General features: G+C 43.0%; 2 protein-coding genes across 4 annotated transcripts in view; both read left to right on the forward strand.

Moving 5' to 3' along the window:
* The window catches only part of LOC144953546 (uncharacterized), a 253823-nt gene that overhangs the window by 53363 nt on the left and 182450 nt on the right, over positions 1 to 18010 (forward strand). The gene's annotated exons all lie outside the window — the stretch shown is intronic.
* Positions 4594 to 13052, forward strand: LOC144953556 (uncharacterized). 3 transcript variants are annotated; one of them, XM_078884121.1, is made up of 3 exons: positions 4594 to 4670; positions 11287 to 11643; positions 12230 to 13052. In XM_078884121.1, exons 2-3 carry the CDS (start codon positions 11537 to 11539, stop codon positions 13050 to 13052), a joined length of 930 nt encoding a protein of 309 aa, XP_078740247.1. In that variant the 5' UTR covers positions 4594 to 4670; positions 11287 to 11536. The 3 variants fall into 3 exon arrangements, with proteins under 3 accessions (XP_078740247.1, XP_078740244.1, XP_078740246.1); XM_078884118.1 differs by having other exon boundaries at positions 11287 to 13052; XM_078884120.1 differs by having other exon boundaries at positions 4656 to 4670; positions 11311 to 13052.

Consider the following 18010-nt stretch of genomic DNA (forward strand, 5'->3'; position numbering starts at 1 on the left):
CATTTACGGCACTACATACGTATAAGGAGATTGGTAATCATTCAATTGTTGTTAATTGCTATTTGTTTCCCCTATAAGGAATGGGAATTGTAATATATACTTTTTAAAATAATATGCTTCCAGGCCGCACTAAGCCTGTAGCTGTTAGAGCGATTAAAGTTACTTGTATTTCGCTCAATTTCAATGGATTATCTAATTAGTCTTGGCCAGTAATAATTAGTTTTACACAACACTTCAACGTTATCAAAATCAATTGAGTGTCTTTGACAAGTATGCTCTGCCACTGCCGACAGTTGTGTTTGAGATTATTTAATAAGACTAAAAGAACACCAAAGAAAGTACTGTCTGTGAAAAGGCATTTGTACGGTCATCAGTTATTCAGATCCACCAGAGAACAAACACGGGAGAAACCCTTCATGTGCAGTGTGTGTGGGAAGGCATTTTCAGGTTCACCTGCTCTTGAAAATCACCAGAGAACACAGGCATCAGAAGATTCCCAAGGAGCAGAGTCTAAAATCGGCTTGTGAAAGTCAAAAGTGCTGCAAGGCGCCCATCCTTAATGATAAGAACTACAAGAAAATCCCAGCTTGGACACTTTAAAATGTATCAAGGTGAAATTTGAAGAGGTGAAGGTGAAATGTGAAGATGCGGCAGTGAAGACCGAAGAATATTCTCAGGTTTTTTCGGTAAAGTCACGTAGGTAAAAACATTAAAATTAATGAAAGTAAAATAAAACAAAATAAAATTCACGACGTTTCGGAGGCAACACAAGTCTCCGTCATCAGGTGGGACCGTCACAGCCGAATTAGCTGCATCAAGTGAAGCAATGATTCAAGATGTAATCCCTTATAAGCAAGTTGAAGGGAGGTGGAGAGGGGGGGGGGAGAGCTTATCAGGCTGTGGTAGCCAATGAATGGAAACGTATCGGGAGGGAGGAGGAGCGGTGATCAAAGACTGCACGCAGTGCTCAACACAATGAATGGAGACGTGTCGGGACCGAGGGCGAGCGGCGATCAAAGACTGCACGCAGTGCTCAACACAATGAATGGAGACGCGCCGGGACGGAGGGCGAGCGGTGATCAAAGACATCACGTAGTGCTCAACACAATGAATGGAAACGTGGCGAGCGGTGATCAAAGAACAATGAAGAGATTACTGTTAAACACTGTGGATGTTAACACTCGGTGAAGTAAATTAAAATAGTGCCTGTCAGATAAGATGGTCCAAAAAGTGTAATTAAGTCTTTTTTGCGTGGTTAATAACATCTTTCCAGTGATTACTGAGTTTGTACCCATCATCACGGTTGAAATTATGTCTGTGTTTGTATATTTGTATGGCTTCGTATACAAACACAGACATAATTTCAACCGTGATGATGGGTACAAACTCAGTAATCACTGGAAAGATGTTATTAACCACGCAAAAAAGACTTAATTACACTTTTTGGACCATCTTAACTGACAGGCACTATTTTAATTTACTTCACCGAGTGTTAACATCCACAGTGTTTAACAGTAATCTCTTCATTGTTCTTTGATCACCGCTCGCCACGTTTCCATTCATTGTGTTGAGCACTACGTGATGTCTTTGATCACCGCTCGCCCTCCGTCCCGGCGCGTCTCCATTCATTGTGTTGAGCACTGCGTGCAGTCTTTGATCGCCGCTCGCCCTCCGTCCCGACACGTCTCCATTCATTGTGTTGAGCACTGCGTGCAGTCTTTGATCACCGCTCCTCCTCCCTCCCGATACGTTTCCATTCATTGGCTACCACAGCCTGATAAGCTCCCCCCCCCTCTCCACCTCCCTTCAACTTGCTTATAAGGGATTACATCTTGAATCATTGCTTCACTTGATGCAGCTAATTCGGCTGTGACGGTCCCACCTGATGACGGAGACTTGTGTTGCCTCCGAAACGTCGTGAATTTTATTTTGTTTTGTTTTATTTTACTTTCATTAATTTTAATGTTTTTACCTACGTGACTTTACCGAAAAAACCTGAGAATATGAATCATTGCAGTCACGAAAGCTTCAAATCTAGAATTAAGACCGAAGAATTGACGGTACAATATGAAGATGAAGATTCAACTCCAAAATCGGACCTTCACATTGATGGGGGCAACGTGTAGCAGGAGGAGAATTCTGACTGATGCAGAGCGAGGCAAATCCCAGCAGTTTGTGGAAGTGGAGGTGTGGCTGGACTTCTTAGGCAATACAAAGTCAAATGGAGACCCCGTAGATGTGTAAGCTTGAGACAATGAAGCTCCAATAGATTCACCTTTGTCACAGGTCTTTTATGAAATAATGAGAAGTTGAACACTCAATTCCTAAGTTTATCCTGCAGAGTAACAGCAGCCAGTATTTGTGGACCTATGGGTTGGGTAGATCTCTAACCAGGAGTAAGAGCCAATAAGCTCCCAAGCATTCACTATATTATGATAATATTTGCATTCATATGGAGCCCATAATTAGATCGCGTTAATTTCAATGTTTGGTGAAACCTTCCACTTCGCGATTTGTTCTCCAACACACCGGTGTGCTGTACTAGTGTAGTGTAATAACGCCGACTGTTATCCAGCAACGGCAACTGCGGTGGACAAATAGTACACACGCCAGTGAGCATATACACGGGTTAGTCGGCAGGGCAGAAAAACTGGGGCAAGGATCATGGAAGACTCCATCTGGAAGCTCCTGGAACCTGCTAGTGGGTTCGAGAAGGGAAGCGCAGCCAGGGCGGAGTCAGGCCCTACTGGGTAGCATAAAAGCAGCTGAGAGTGGGAGCTCATGGCTGTCAGTTTTGGGAGTGGGCTCATCTCGTCGTGGCTGTCATCTTCGCCACCTTCGTCAATGCCGTCTTCGCTAGATATTGCACGGCCGGATAGTTGTTGGCTGTCTCGGTCAGCGCCATTGGTGTTACACGGTCAGAATTGTGTTTAGGCTAGGCTAGACGACTAGAGAGAGCACATTTATATTTACGCGATCTAACCCAAAAAAAATCTTATAGATGATATTGGTCGCGAAAGCCTACGCATTAAACTTGCTTAATTGCCTCAGCAATTCGGAGTTTTGTATCATATCTCATCACAAACACTCGAAGAGCACCCCTAAGTGGCAGCTGCCTCTGTGTGGCATAAGGTGGCCCAGCACCAGTCTGCATGTGGGCATGAGTCTGTCAGTCAGGGGCGATAATTGATGTGTAATTTCAGTTGTGCAATTTCTGGATAATATTTTGGAATTTCCAAAATTTTGACAATGACACCAACATGCAAAGACCTATGTGTTTTGAATGACCGAATAGTATGTTTTACATCCACTCTTTAAGCAGACGGTGCATATTTTGGTTTATGTTACTGGAGTAGCCAGGGGTGCCTGTCGGATTTGAACCTTGAACCTCTGCAATAAATAGAGAATGCTCTACCACTTGGCTTCCCTCAATCTGAGTGTAGGCATGCCAGCCAGTGTTTCTAACCAGCGCAGATGTTCCATTTAGAGGGGGTCCACGTTTCACATGCCTAGAGAACGGAGGGCATGACTGTTGCCGAGAAGACCCAAAGCTTCATGCAGAGCGACAGGCCAGGTAGCTTCCACACAGCATTGCAGAGCTGATGAAAAGATAATGCCGCCCGACTGATTCGGACCACCCACACACTGTCCACATACGCAGGGTAGACGTATTGTGTACACACAATGTATATACAGCGTACACACAGTCTGCACATACACTGTATACACAAACACACTAACAAAAACAATTAATGTAATTCGCCAATACGTGGTGGTGATGTCACCATGGCGCTTGCGCCAGGCTATGTGCACGTTAAGGCCAGGTCAAGTGTCGAACTCCCGCCGGCAGGAAGTCACAGGGCAGACTCAGGTGCCATGGTTCAACTGAGATGACTGGCCGATGCACCACCTGTGCCCCCTACTGTGCCAACAGTGTACACACACATTGTGTGCGCGCGCGCACAGTGTGTGTGTACACAGTTTGTATACAGAGGCCGTCCATAAATGACGTCACGCGATTTTGGACGATTGTGACCCCCCCCCCCTTCGTCACACGACGTCACAAAAAGTCAGACCCCCCCCTCAAATATGACGTCACAAAGCTCTGCTCACCCTCCCCCCAAAAAACATGCTTCAAATCGCTTTAAACTATTATCATTGTAGTGCGTATTTAATGTGGCGCTACACTCTGATGTTGTAATAGAAAACATTTACTAAAAAGTCTATTTAATTAAGTCGAACGTGTTGTCTATATTTAAGTTGAGCATTTTTATGTGACGTCACATTTATCACACCCCCCCCATCGTCACAAATCGTCACAAATGTCTGACCGTCCCCTCCACAGTTGCGTGACGTCATTTATGGACGGCCCCACACACCGTTTACACAGTTTGTACACACACACACTGTATACACAGTTTGTACACACAATGTTCACGTTGTTGAGCTCATGCACCCAAAGTGTAAATGTTCACTAGAGGGATCAATGGAATAGGGATCTTAATGAACTTAAACTCTAACCCCGCTCTCTGACGTCACCACTGCATTACCTCATCGGCGTGATGGGGAGGTGTACTCCGCTAGTGACGTCATGTCACCTCGTGCTGCCGCGTGACGTCACGAGACACCAGGAAGCTGCCGATCATCGCGCGCGCTCACTGAGATCCGAGGTGAGAAGTTCACATCGTGGTTGTTGTTGTCGTGGTGGTTGTTGTTGTTGTTTACCCAGGTAGAGCCTCGCTCCTCTCGTAGGGATATCAATTGAGTAGCAGCGAGGATGGAATCGATGTCCAGGTTGGAACATTACAACGCGGGGCCTACCCATGCGGGGCCTTGCCTCCTGCCCTCGCCTGATTGGATTTGCTTTAATTCTCTGCTTAAGTTTAATTTGTCTTCATCTGGCTCACTACTTTGAAACTTTGTTTCTTTTAAATATTTCTACAGTTTTTTTTATCTTACCAGGTCAAGCCCACTTCAGCTGCTATACCGCTCTTGTTTTCAGAAGCGACCTGCCCACAACAAAGTATAGCTATACTACACTTTGTGTAGCTATACTAACTCTATAGCAGTGTGTACTGGCTGTAGTCGTAGCTATACTATATAGCAGTGTGTACTGGCTGTTGTAGTAGATATACAAACTCCATATCAGTGTGTGCTGGCTGTAGTAGTAGCTATACTATATAGCAGTGTGTACTGGCTGTAGTCGTAGCTATTCTAACTTCATAGCAGTGTGTACTGGCTGTAGTAGTGTCTATACTAACTCTATAGAAGTGTGTACTGGCTGTAGTAGTAGCTATACTAACTCTATAATAGTAATCTTTGTTTCTTTCGTTGAGTCATGTAGATAGAAAAATAAGAATACAAATAAAGTGAATAATAACGTGAATAAAAATAACCATTAATGTAAACTGTAGCCTGGTTATTAAGTTTTGTGAGTGTACTGGCAGTCTATGATGTAGACTATAGAAATGGTTATTAATAACTAAGAATAAGTCTATAGACTGCCAGTACACTCGCTCAGCTGAATAACCATTGCTACAGTCTACATTATAGACTGCCAGTACACTCACCAAACTTAATAAGCAGGCTACAGCCTACATTATAGAGTGCCAGTACACTCACCGAGGTTAAGAATAATGCTAGTCTACATTATAGACTGCCAGTACACTCACCCAGCTTAATAACCATTGCTACAGTCTACATTATGGACTGCCAGTGCACTAATCGAGGTTAAGAACCAGGCTACAGTCCACATTATAGACTGCCAGTACACTCACCCAGCTTAACCATTGCTACAATCCACATTATAGACTGCCAGTACACTCACCAAACTTAATGAGCAGGCTACAGACTACATTATAGAGTGCCAGTACACTCACCGAGGTTAGGAACCAGGCTACAGTCTACATTATCGACTGCCAGTACGCTCACCAAGGTTAAGAATGATGCTAGTCTACATTATAGACTGCCAGTACACTCACCCAGCTTAATAACCATTGCTACAGTCTACATTATAGACTGCCAGTACACTCACCGAGGTTAAGAACCAGGCGACATTATAGACTGCCAGTACACTCAACCAACTTAATAACCATTGCTATAGTCTAATCTTGATTTTAAGCTTTCGTGACTGCAGGAATCCATACTCTTTGGTTCTTTCGGTAAATTCACGTAGGTAGAAAAAATAATAGATCACGACGTTTCGATCACAACTCAAGCAACTGTCATCAGGTGTGAAACAAACAGCAGGACGACTGCTGACGTAGGAGAAAGAGCTGCTGCAACAAGAGTTTACATAGGATTTTGGTGGGCCCAACCCAAGGATAAGTGGGCGGAGCTAGAGAAGGAATTTGTACATAAATGTAAATGTGAGAGACTAGCATGTCAATGTGAGACGGCCCAGCCACCGGGGGTGTGCCAATGAGAAGATTAGCATGTCATTGTCAGAGAGCCCGGCAACAGGAACAAAAAACCCTTAAGAGCAAGAGGTACACATGGTGAGAGAGAGACACAGAGAGAGAGAGAGAGACAGAGTCGGAAATAACAACTCACATAGGCAGGTAGGATGGAAACATCACAGTCAGTTAAGACTTTACTTGGCGAATAACGTCCTTCCAATGATTGCTCAGTTTGTACCCATCTTCTCAGTTGAAGTTGTGTCTGTGTTTATATATCTAGATGGCTTCATGAACAAATCTTTGATGATGGCCGGTGGGTTTGCAGAGTACCTTCGTCTTGGAAAAATCGATTTCGTGTGAGCCCACAGCGTTAAAACAATGATCAGCAATGGCAGAGGTATTGATCCTACCGTGTTTCAGATCTGCCTTGTGTTCACGAACACGGTCCGAGACATGTCGTTTCGTTTCCCCAATGTAACTGCTGCCGCAGCCACAACTTAGTTTGTAGACACGAGAGTATTGCATGTCAGGAATCACATCCTTCACAGATGGGATCAATTTACACTATGAGATCTCTTTTACCAGTGGCAAAATATAGTAGTAGGTTTTTACCCTTTTAAACTGGTACAAAACTGACACCTTTATACAAGGCATCATGTTTGCAATAACCACAACACAAGTAGTCAAAAATGCAAACAAAAAGAAGCAACTCTGATAATGATAATAATATGCACTGTCCTTGAAGTTGATTGGTCCACACCCGAGACGGCTTTCTTTAGAGCCTAGTCCCCATTGGTGTTGGACCAGATGACACCAGAAGGCGTACAACTCAAACGCAGTGCAATATCAGAGTATTGGTGTCATCTGGTCCAACACCAATGGGGACTAGGCTCTAAAGAAAGCCGTCTCGGGTATGGACCAATCAACTTCAAGGACAGTGCATATTATTATCATCAGAGTTGCTTCTTTTTGTTTGCATTTTTGACTACTTGTGTTGTGGTTATTGCAAACATGATGCCTTGTATAAAGGTGTCAGTTTTGTACCAGTTTAAAAGGGTAAAAACCTACTACTAGATGGGATCAAATCACGGATTTTGTGTACTGTTTTGAAACAAACCTTGATCTTGTGTTGGTTTACGATTTTTGGAAATATTTTTGGTAACCCCTGCTATGTATGGCAAAGTGATGGTTTTGATTGGATCCTAAGATCGTTGTCTCCCCATGGCTGGGGAGACAGCTTTGCGGATTGTAGTGTCAGAATATCCATTCATCCTGAGGGCTTGGTGTACGTGCTCCAGCTCACTAGCTAGGTGGCGCTGGTCGGAGATGCAACGGGCCGGGCACTATGGTGTAGTGTTTTGATGAGGGAATTCTTCTGGGCTGGACGGTGGTGGGAGTCAGGCTTTAGATAGGCATCCATGTGGATGGCTTTCCTGTATACAGTGTCCCAACGAACCACCAGGTCTCTTCTCGATCACAACATCCAGGAATGGTAGCTTGCCATCATTTTCCACTTCTATGGTGAATTTGATAGATGGGTGTTTGGAATTGATGTGGTTGAGCGTTAATATGGCTACTACTACGGCCAGTACACACTGCTATAGAGTTAGTATAGCTACTATACTTTTTAGCAGCGTGTACTGGCTGTAGTAGTAGCTAGACTAACTCTATAGCAGTGTGTACTGGCTGTATTAGTAGCTATACTAACTCTAAAGCAGTGTGTCCTGGCTGTAGTAGTAAGGGAGAACCCATTGGGGTACCCTCATTTAGTTTGTCGAATGTACCATTCCAGGTGAAGTAAGTGTTGGTAAGGCAGTGCCTTACCAAAGTTGGTACATCTGGATTCAGTCACTGTTGGACCAAGTCTTCAATGATTGCAATGGTGTCAGGTACAGGTACCTTGGTGAACAGGGAGTCTACATCGAAACTGGCAAGCAAATCATCGGGAGACAGTGAGATGTCCTTGATTAGTGAAACCAAGTGAGCTGAGTTAAATACAGCTAAGGTGGTCGTGCCCATGAAAGGAAGCAGGGTCTCAGACAGAAATCGGGGCAGTTTGTGGGTGGGTGAGTTAATGGTGAAGACGATACTTTGTGGATTTTTGTAAGGCCATCAAATCTGGGTGGTCTAGCAGCCGAAGGTTTTAGAGAGAGCTGCTTGGTCGGTTTGATTAGAGAAGTCGGATTAGTGATGATATTGTTGGTTTTCGTGGCTAGGCAGTTGGTGGGATCTCTTGATTTTGGTATAGCTGCCATCATTAAGAAGGTCCTGAATTGTGTTGTTGTAAGTGGTTTTATCCAGGATGACAGTGGTATTGCCTTTGTCGGCTGAGAGGATAACAATGTCACCTCTCTTTTTTAATTGAGCGAGTTCAAAACGCTCGTCCTTGCTGATGTTGCTAAAGGGTTTCTTAGCGTCTTTGAGGATAGCAGCGATTTCAAATCTTGCATCGTCTGCCGGGATGTGTCCCAAACCTTTGAGGGCTATGTCGACCTGGGCAATGATGTCACACACTGGGATGTGTTTAGGGGAGACTGTGAAATTCAACCCTTTAGCTAGTACCGATTTTAGGCTGTCAGAAATTGGGCTGTTACTCTGATTTATACAAATCTTGTTAACATCTGACTTTTTAATGTGTGGCTTGGGCTTCATTTTGACAGGAGATTGAATTTAGCAATCAAGTTAACTTTACGTTTAGTTTGCATTAAAGTAGCTGAAGAAACTGTCATGTTATCTACATGGTCCCAATCAGATGTGGACATTTTATCTGTTAATGCTAAGTGTGATTGTAAGAGAGTCTTGTCTAAATTATCAAGTTAAAATCGGAGCAATCTTATTCTCTCTGAGATTAGAGCTAGGCTGTCCCTAAACATAGTCTACAATATAGACTGCCAGTACACTTAACTCCGATTAAGAACCAGGCCTACATTAGTGTTTCTTTTTATTTTTACTATTTCGATTTTAATTAACTTCTTTTTTGATTAAGATTTTTCTATCTACGTGACTGTACCGAAAGAACCAAGAATATAGTACTTAACAGTGCCGTGGTAAGGCCTAGTCCCATGCAGGGGCCCCGGCCTCGCGCATGCGCAGGTGTGTGCTTTGGCGAGCGCTCAGCGTAGTAATATAATCATTAATAGTACTAAATTGTTATACCATGGGACCTCCTTCACCTTTTGGCGTCCTCTGGTCTAACACTGTTTGAGACTAGGATCGAAAGAAAGCTGTCTCTGGTGTAGACCAATCAGTTTCAAGGACAATGCATATAGTATCCGTGATTTCTTTTTAGCATTTTGACTGCAAATATTGTGGTTAATGCAGACATGACACCTTGTAAAATGGTTTCAGTTTTGTTGCCAGAAAAAAAGGGGAACAACCCTATTATTATATTTTGGTACTGGCAAAGGAGGTCTAATGATGTAGATGCTTACCCTGAGCCCTCATTACTTTGATAGTGCATTGTCTTTGAGCTGTACGCCTTTTGGCGTCATCTGGTCTTCCAATTGAGACGAGGCTCTAAAGAAAGCTGTCTCTGGTGTGGACCAATCAGTTTCAAGGACAATGCATATATTATCAGTGTTTTTTTTTTGCATTTTGACTGCAAGTATTGTGGTTAATGCAGACATGACTCCTTGTAAAAAGGTTTCGGTTTTGTTGCCAGATAAAAGGGGAACAACCCTATTATTATGACAATGCACATACTATCAGAGCATGTTTTTTTTGCATTTTAACCATAAATATATATCGTGTTTATGCAGAAATGATTCCTTGAAAAAGGTTTAAGTTTGGTGTTTGAACATCTTAACACCCGTTTTGTTGCCAGAAAAAAATGGGAAAACCTATTCTTATACTAAATTGTTAATTTAACTACTTTAACGTTCACGGACGCAAAATACGATTAGCGCTGGCTCACCACGGGGCTTATCGCATGGTACACGGGTACTTTTTTTTAAACAAAACTCCACGGTTCGTGAGTCAAATCCGTCACAAGTTTCGTATACAGACAGATGGACAGAAAAACAAACAAAAACTGACTTGTATAGGTAAGATGTAATGATCCATGTGAAATGTGTATTTAAGAGTTTATCTTTGTGGGGAGCTGTGGCGCAGTTATTTCACTGCATTATGAATTCAACAATTAGTTTGACTATCGCCGACAGCAAACACGATTGATAAGTGAAAGCTGAACTTATTGTGGTCCTCTGCTATGTTGATTGATCTTAAATTAATTACATGATGAAGTGAGGAAGCATTAATACTGAGCAGATCAAGGTGGCCAGGCATGGTTCTGGACACCACCACCTTTTTACAATGCCAGTGTGTGACAGTGTCAAGTTTGTATTTGCAGTAAAGTATATTAACTATTGAACATGGAGGTTAAATCAAAACAATAGCTTATTTTAGTTTTCCTCTGGAACTTTTTGTAAGAATGGAAACAGTCAGGAAATCAACACAGCATATATGCTGCTAAAGTTAGATCTGTTCATCCAAGCATTCAAGCAAATCTGAGCCAGGCTTCACACCCCAAGTTGTGATTGAACATTAATTTATGCATTCCTGCGTAATACAAATAGTAATATTTTCAACAGCCTTTGCTATGTTAGCTGAATTTTACTATAATAAATATTGCTTTTGTAGCCAGGCAGCCGAAATTGTCTGTTTGGTGTTTTGGGTTAATATTTATTTTGAAGATACTAGGGCCTCCAGGCATATTTATAACCATTTGCCCTCTCATTGTGTGCCTTAACAGCCCGTGTGATGGATTGGGGAATATCTTGAATATATGAATAAATATAGACGTGTAAGTCATGTGTGACTATGTATATATATATATTCCTCTGTGCCTCGATACTGACATAGATGGTGTGGATATTTTTTCTGTCTGCAGCTGACGCTTTTTACGCTTCATCAGATTTGGTGTGATGGAGCAAAGGCACTCAGCGCAGCCCGGTACAAAAAGACAATAGGACCAGGATGCAAACAGCATGGATTGTACTGGAAGTGTAACACGGCACCAGATAACTCAAACAGGAGAGAAACCCTTCAAGTGCACTGTGTGTGAGAAGGCATTTACAGTGTCATCATATCTTTAAAAACACCAGAGAACGCACACAGGAGAGAAACTCTTCAAGTGCACTATGTGTGAGAAGGCATTTACAGAGTCATCATATCTTATAATACACCAGAGAACACACACAGGAGAGAAACCCTTCGGGTGCACTGTGTGTGGGAAGGCGTTTTCACGGTCATCAATTCTGCATAAGCACCAGAGAAAACATACAGGAGATGGACCCTTCAAGTGCACTGTGTGTGAGAAGGCATTTGCATGGTCATCAGTTCTTGAAAAACACCGGAGAACACACACTGGAGAGAAACCCTTCATATGTAGTGTGTGTGGGAAGGCATTTTCAGATTCATCTGTTCTTAAAAAACACCAGAGAACACACACGGGAGAGAAACCCTTCAGGTGTAATGTGTGTGGGAAGGACTTTTCACATTCATTCGCCCTTAAAACACACCAGAGAACACACACGAGAGAGAAACCTTTCAAGTGCACAGTCTGTGAGAAGGCATTTGCAGATTCATCAGTTCTTCAGATCCACCAGAGAACACACACAGGAGAGAAACCCGTCAAGTGCAGTGTGTGAGAAGGCATTTGCACAGTCATCAAATCTTAGAAAACACCATAGAACACACACAGGAGAGAAACATTTCAAGTGCACTGTGTGTGAGAAGGCATTTTCAGATTCATCTGTTCTTAAAAGACATCAGAAAATACACACAGGAGAGACACCTTTCAAGAGCAGTGTGTGTGGGAAGGAATTTTCAAGTTCATCTGATCTGAAGATCCACCAGAGAACACACACGGGAGAGAAACATTTCAAGTGCAGTTTGTGTGAGAAGACATTTTCAAGTTCATTTTGTTTTAAAAAACACCAGAGAACACACACAGGAGAGAAACGCTTCAGGTGCACTCTGTGCAGGAAGCTCTTTGCAGATTCATCACATCTTAAAAAACACCAGAGAACGCACACAGGAGAGAAACCCTTCAAGTGCACTGTCTGTGAAAAGGCATTTGCATGGTCATCAGGTCTTCAGATTCACCAGAGAACACACACAGGAGAGAAACCCTTCAAGTGCACTGTCTGTGAAAAAGCATTTGCATGGTCATCAAGTTTTCAGATCCACCAGAGAACACACACGGGAGAAAAACGTTTTAAGTCCAGTTTGTGTGGGAAGGTATTTTCAGGTTCATCTCATCTTAAACGGCACCAGAGAACACACACAGGAGAGAATCCCTTCAAGTGCACTGTGTGCGGAAAGGCGTTCACACGGTCATCATATCTTCAAAGGCACCAGAGAACACACACAGGAGAGAAACCCTTCAAGTGCAGTGTGTGTGGAAAGGCATTTTTAGATGAATCAAATCTTAAAATACACCAGGGAACACACACAGGAGAGAAACCCTTCAAGTGCACTCTGTGCGGGAAGCCCTTTGCAGATTCATCACATCTTAATAAACACCAGAGAACGCACACGGGAGAGAAACCCTTCAAGTGCACTGTCTGTAAGAAGGCATTTGCATGGTCATCACGTCTTCAGATCCACCAGAGAACACACAGGAGAGAAACCCTTCAAGTGCATTGTCTGTGAGAAGGCATTTGCACAGTCATCAGTTCTTCATCGACACCAGAGAACACACAGGCATCAGAAGATCCCCAAGGAGTGTAGTCTGAAATCTACTTGTGAAAGTCAAAGTGCTGCAATGAGCCCAACCCTCCTGAAAAAAGAACCAGAAGTACATTCCAGCTTGGACACTATGAAATGTATCAAGGTGAAATGTGAAGAGGCAATAGTGGAGAGCGAAGAAGTGAAGGGAAAATGTGAAGATGTGATGGTGAAGAGCGAAGATGTGAAGGTAAAATGTGAAGATGAAGATTCAACTCCAAAATCGGACCTTCACATCGATGGAGGCAACGTGAAGCAGGAGGAGAATTCTGACTGTGAGGCAGAGCGAGGAACCTCCCAGGAATTTGTGGAAGTGGAGGTGTGGGTGGACTTCTTAGACAAAACAAAGTCAAATGAAGACCCGGTAGATGTGTAAGCTTGAGACAATGAAGCCCCAGTAGATTCACCTTTGTCACAGGCCTTTAATGAAAGAATGTGAAGTTGAACACTCAATTCTTAGGTTCAACCTGCAGAGTAAGAGGGGGCAGTATTTGCAGACCTGTGGGTTGGGTATACAGTAATCCCTCGTTTATCGCGGTTAATGGCGACCGGAACCCCTCGCGATAGGTGAAAATCCGCGAAGTAGGATTGGCCCCCTAGGAATTTCCGTATATGTGTGTGTGGGTACCAGAATGTTTAAAATATGTATATTTATACTTTATATATATATTTTACTTAAATCTATTTAATTATAAAACCTTAATATTATACATTCACTCTCTCTCTCATACGATACGTATTATGGTGTTCTACACTCACCAATGACAGTAATATCTTGAGACTTGACTCCAGTAATGACGACGACGACAATGACAACGATGATGCGCAGTCAACCAGCTCACGGGATACATCCACCCGTGCTCTCATTCGTCGATCTCGCGCCGGGAACCAATCACATGCCTTGTCTGAGTGCCCGTGGGTATGTACAAAGCCTCTGAGAGAGTTTCTCTCTTTGTCTGGCATCCTGGGAAACTGTTTCTCTCGCGCATCACGATGAAACAACGCTGCTTTCCGCAATACGGCTGCCGGTATGGCGGTATTTTTGAATTTTTTTCGATGAATATTTTTGAAAAATCCGCGATGCACTGAGGCCGCGAAACTTGAACCACGAAGTGGCGAGGGATTACTGTATCTATATCAATTTATAACATTTTTGACATGCGTTTTTCTGGATTTTGTTGCTATTCTGTCTCTCCAAATTAACCTACCATTAAAATTATAGACTGATCATTTCTTTGTCAGTGGGCAAACGTACAAAATCAGCAGGGGATCAAATACTTTTTTCCTCACTGTAAATAATATTTTTTTTTTTACTTCCAACCCGTGATGAGAGGACGGAATACATGGTGACAGCAAGCACACCCTTGCACAGTAGGTCACGACTTCCCGACTTCAAAGGCCACAGCGCCCCTTTTTGACAGCGACTGCAAGTCTGATGCAAAAAATGTTAAACACTTCCAACCCGTGATGGAATTGTGGGGAACGCTGCCCAAAACGAATACACACAAACAGGGATACAATTGTGTTAAAAGCTTTCTTTTCATCACATAATCTTGCCGGCGAATGTATTAAAGCCCTTAGCCAATTAATGCACATTTGTTAGACAAGCAAGCACACTACCGCACACCATTGTTCCAAGGCATTGCGTTAATTGCATAATCTAAAAAATGAATTCATTGAGGTCTACCTTTGCTTAGGCACATGTTTCTTTATTACTGTTCGTATGAATATTGTCACATTAATTTCCTGTCGCTGTGTATGATCACCTTATTCTGAAGAATGAGCCAATTGTTCTGTTACCCAGTTTGACAAACATAATTATTGAGGGTTAAATGTACGGTTCAATGAGGACATCTCCAGGAGTACTGTGTTGGCATTCCTTGCATAAGAGTTCACATATTAGAATGTTACGTGTTTTTTAGAGATTAAAGTTGCTTAACACAGAAGAGTCTGAGTGGTGCCTTCCTAAGTCCATGCATAATAATATTAATTATAAGAACTATATCCTGCGGAGAGATCTGAATTTTGAGACCTGATATAACACACTAAGACATAATCAGTAAAAGTTAAAGTGAGAATCATTGTATTATCCTGATTGATAATTCACTGGTCAACACTTTTTCTGGCATAAGGTATTCCAATGGTCTTAAGGTAATTTTGGGGCGCTGATTCCAAATCTGACATCAGTTTGTGTCTATCACATCAGGTTTTTGAGATATCAAATATTGCATTTTCAATAAAAACTGCATAAGAAAAATATTAAATAAATGTGGATATCTACATAAATTTATTATAAACACACTATCCTAAAAATACAGCACCATATTTTAACACTAAAGCAGTCACTGACTCGCAACAACTTGCAATCATATGTGACAGTTAATTTCGGGTAAAATCAATGAAAATGGGGTATGCCGATAGCATAAAATCAGATGTGATAGAGCAAATCTGAGATCAGATTTGGAATCAGCACCCTGAAATTAGTCTAGAACAGCTGCAAAAGTCCAGGCCAGAAAAAAACGTGTTTTTTGTTGACCAGTGATAATACAACCCTAGACAACAAAGCAGAAGCTAATGATAATATTTGAATTCATTAGCATAATTACATACACTTGCATAACTGAATACAATTACACCTACCTAATTAGCATACATGCAACATTTTCATGATTAAATAAATTAGCATAATTTCGGGAACATTACAGTTTTTAAAAAATTTCATTTCATTTTTTACATTTTTATAATTTTTCAGACCGAATATATACAACAGGTGGAAAATATATATAAGCAAGAATGCAAGAATAGAAATCAGCACTGCTCAACGAAACACCCAACTACGACTGGAGAAGTCCAAACCATCAAGCACATCACCGATGAATGCTCCATCCATGCACATCCTGGCGGTATCGCTAAAATTCACACTGCATCAACCACATCATTGGACTGGATAAGAAACCTATGCATTCATTCATGACGATCATTTAAAATAAAAACTGTTGCTTTTCACAATGCCATATGAAAGAAGTACTGTAAGTGGTCGGCACCGGGGATTGCCCTCATGACTGGCAAATTGATAGGGAGCTCTGCATCGTCAGAAGCCACGCATCACGGAGAGTTTTTTTGTTGCGTCATTGAGGCTGCCAGCCATGGCTGGTGCTCGCAGTATTGCAATACAGACGTGGGGAAGAGTGCCAAGCATTACTATTCCCGGTGGCGAGATCGTTCTGTACAGCAAACCTGATCATAGAGTGACAATCGTTCGGATTGTGCTCAGATCAAAGTCAACCCTTTGAGGGAAAACTGGTGCAAGTGCCCCTTGAAATCGCAACCGACAGGCGAAGTTTAGTTGAGGGTCGGATCAGAAACTGACACGGAACGATATACAGTAACTTGATCTGTAGCGTGTCCTCTGTGCAGCACGAGTCGTACAAACAACTGGAAGAGGACTCTCTTGAAGAGGGGGGGGGGAGACGACGGGCGCTGTCTCTCCAACTCGCTCCACAGTCTGCAAGGATCAACAGTGTCTGGTGCGAGTGGTTTCTGGTGACGGGATGATCGCGCACATCGACGCAGACGGAGCCGGACCCATCATCCCTGTGTTGTGTATATGCCCCCCTTTTTAATTTTAAAATTAATATTTTTTAAAGAATTATTCTGCCAACATAGATAATATCGTTTTTTTAATAGACACGGGGCAACGTGAGAACGGACACGCCCCCACACACTAACACAGATGTGCGCACACCTCATTTCAAAGGAAAGAGGGCATGAAAGAGGGTAATCACGGCCATCTTTTTCTTTCCGAGAGGATCTCCACACACAGGCACAAAGCCGGGGAATGACACCAATAAAACTCCCGGGCAATGGCTCAAAGGAAATTAACACGTTCTCAGAAAATAAATAAATAAAAGCATGCGCCGGGTGCTTCCACACTGCAAACAACCGTCTTTGTCTTCCCACAACACGGACAGCAAAAATTGCACACGCAAGGAATAACATCTCCATGAGAGATCGGGTCACGATGAAACATCGGGAACACGGTTTCGGCATAACTGGGGCATAATGGAATAAGTCGCATTTCAACTTCCAAACCAAAACAACTTAAGCTATGTGAGACAAAAGATATGATCCCCGAGCGAGGGAGGAAATAATTAAGCTCGCTTAACGCGTAGGTTTTCGCGACAAATATTATTCAGTAACAAAAACATGGATTCGAATATCTCTTTTATATATATATAACTCGACGCGAATCATCGGTCTGGCTAATGTATAACTTCGTTGGCGCCGTCACGAGCCCCCCCCCCCCTTCCAGAACGACAACAGCTGTGTCTTCAAAGCTAATAAACACACGGACAAACACGCACGCGAAACACACGGACGGACACACACACGGATGCAGATGGTCACACACAGGAAGGTTTTATGACAGACTTTGAACAACTCGGGAAACAGAGGGGATTTTTCTCAATATAAGCCGGAAAAAAATCCATTCAACTAAGATCGTCTGGGCCACGGGCCCCACCATCAGATCGTCAGGGCCTCTGGCCCCATCACAGATCGTCAGGGCCTCTGGCCCCATCACACTTCGTCCGGGCCACGGGCCCCACCAAACAGATCCTCACCGGGGCTCAGGCCTCCATCTCTCTCACCGGGGCTCAGGCCCCCCATCTCATCTCGTCGCCAACAACGAAGGAGCTCTTCCGTCATCCAAAATGACGAGGTTCGCGGGGTAGCGACGTGCATTGACAAGCTGAGGTCTGCACCACCTAAGAAGAATTACTACACTGAGCCGCCAAGCTGCGAGTGAAACGGACGGAGATTCCAGCTATCACTCTCGAGCCAACAACTTCAACCCAACGTCAATACCAGCAACGAACGAAAGC

This window comes from Lampetra fluviatilis, chromosome 78 (genome assembly GCF_964198595.1).
Source record: "Lampetra fluviatilis chromosome 78, kcLamFluv1.1, whole genome shotgun sequence".
In the NCBI taxonomy this organism is placed as follows: domain Eukaryota; kingdom Metazoa; phylum Chordata; class Hyperoartia; order Petromyzontiformes; family Petromyzontidae; genus Lampetra; species Lampetra fluviatilis.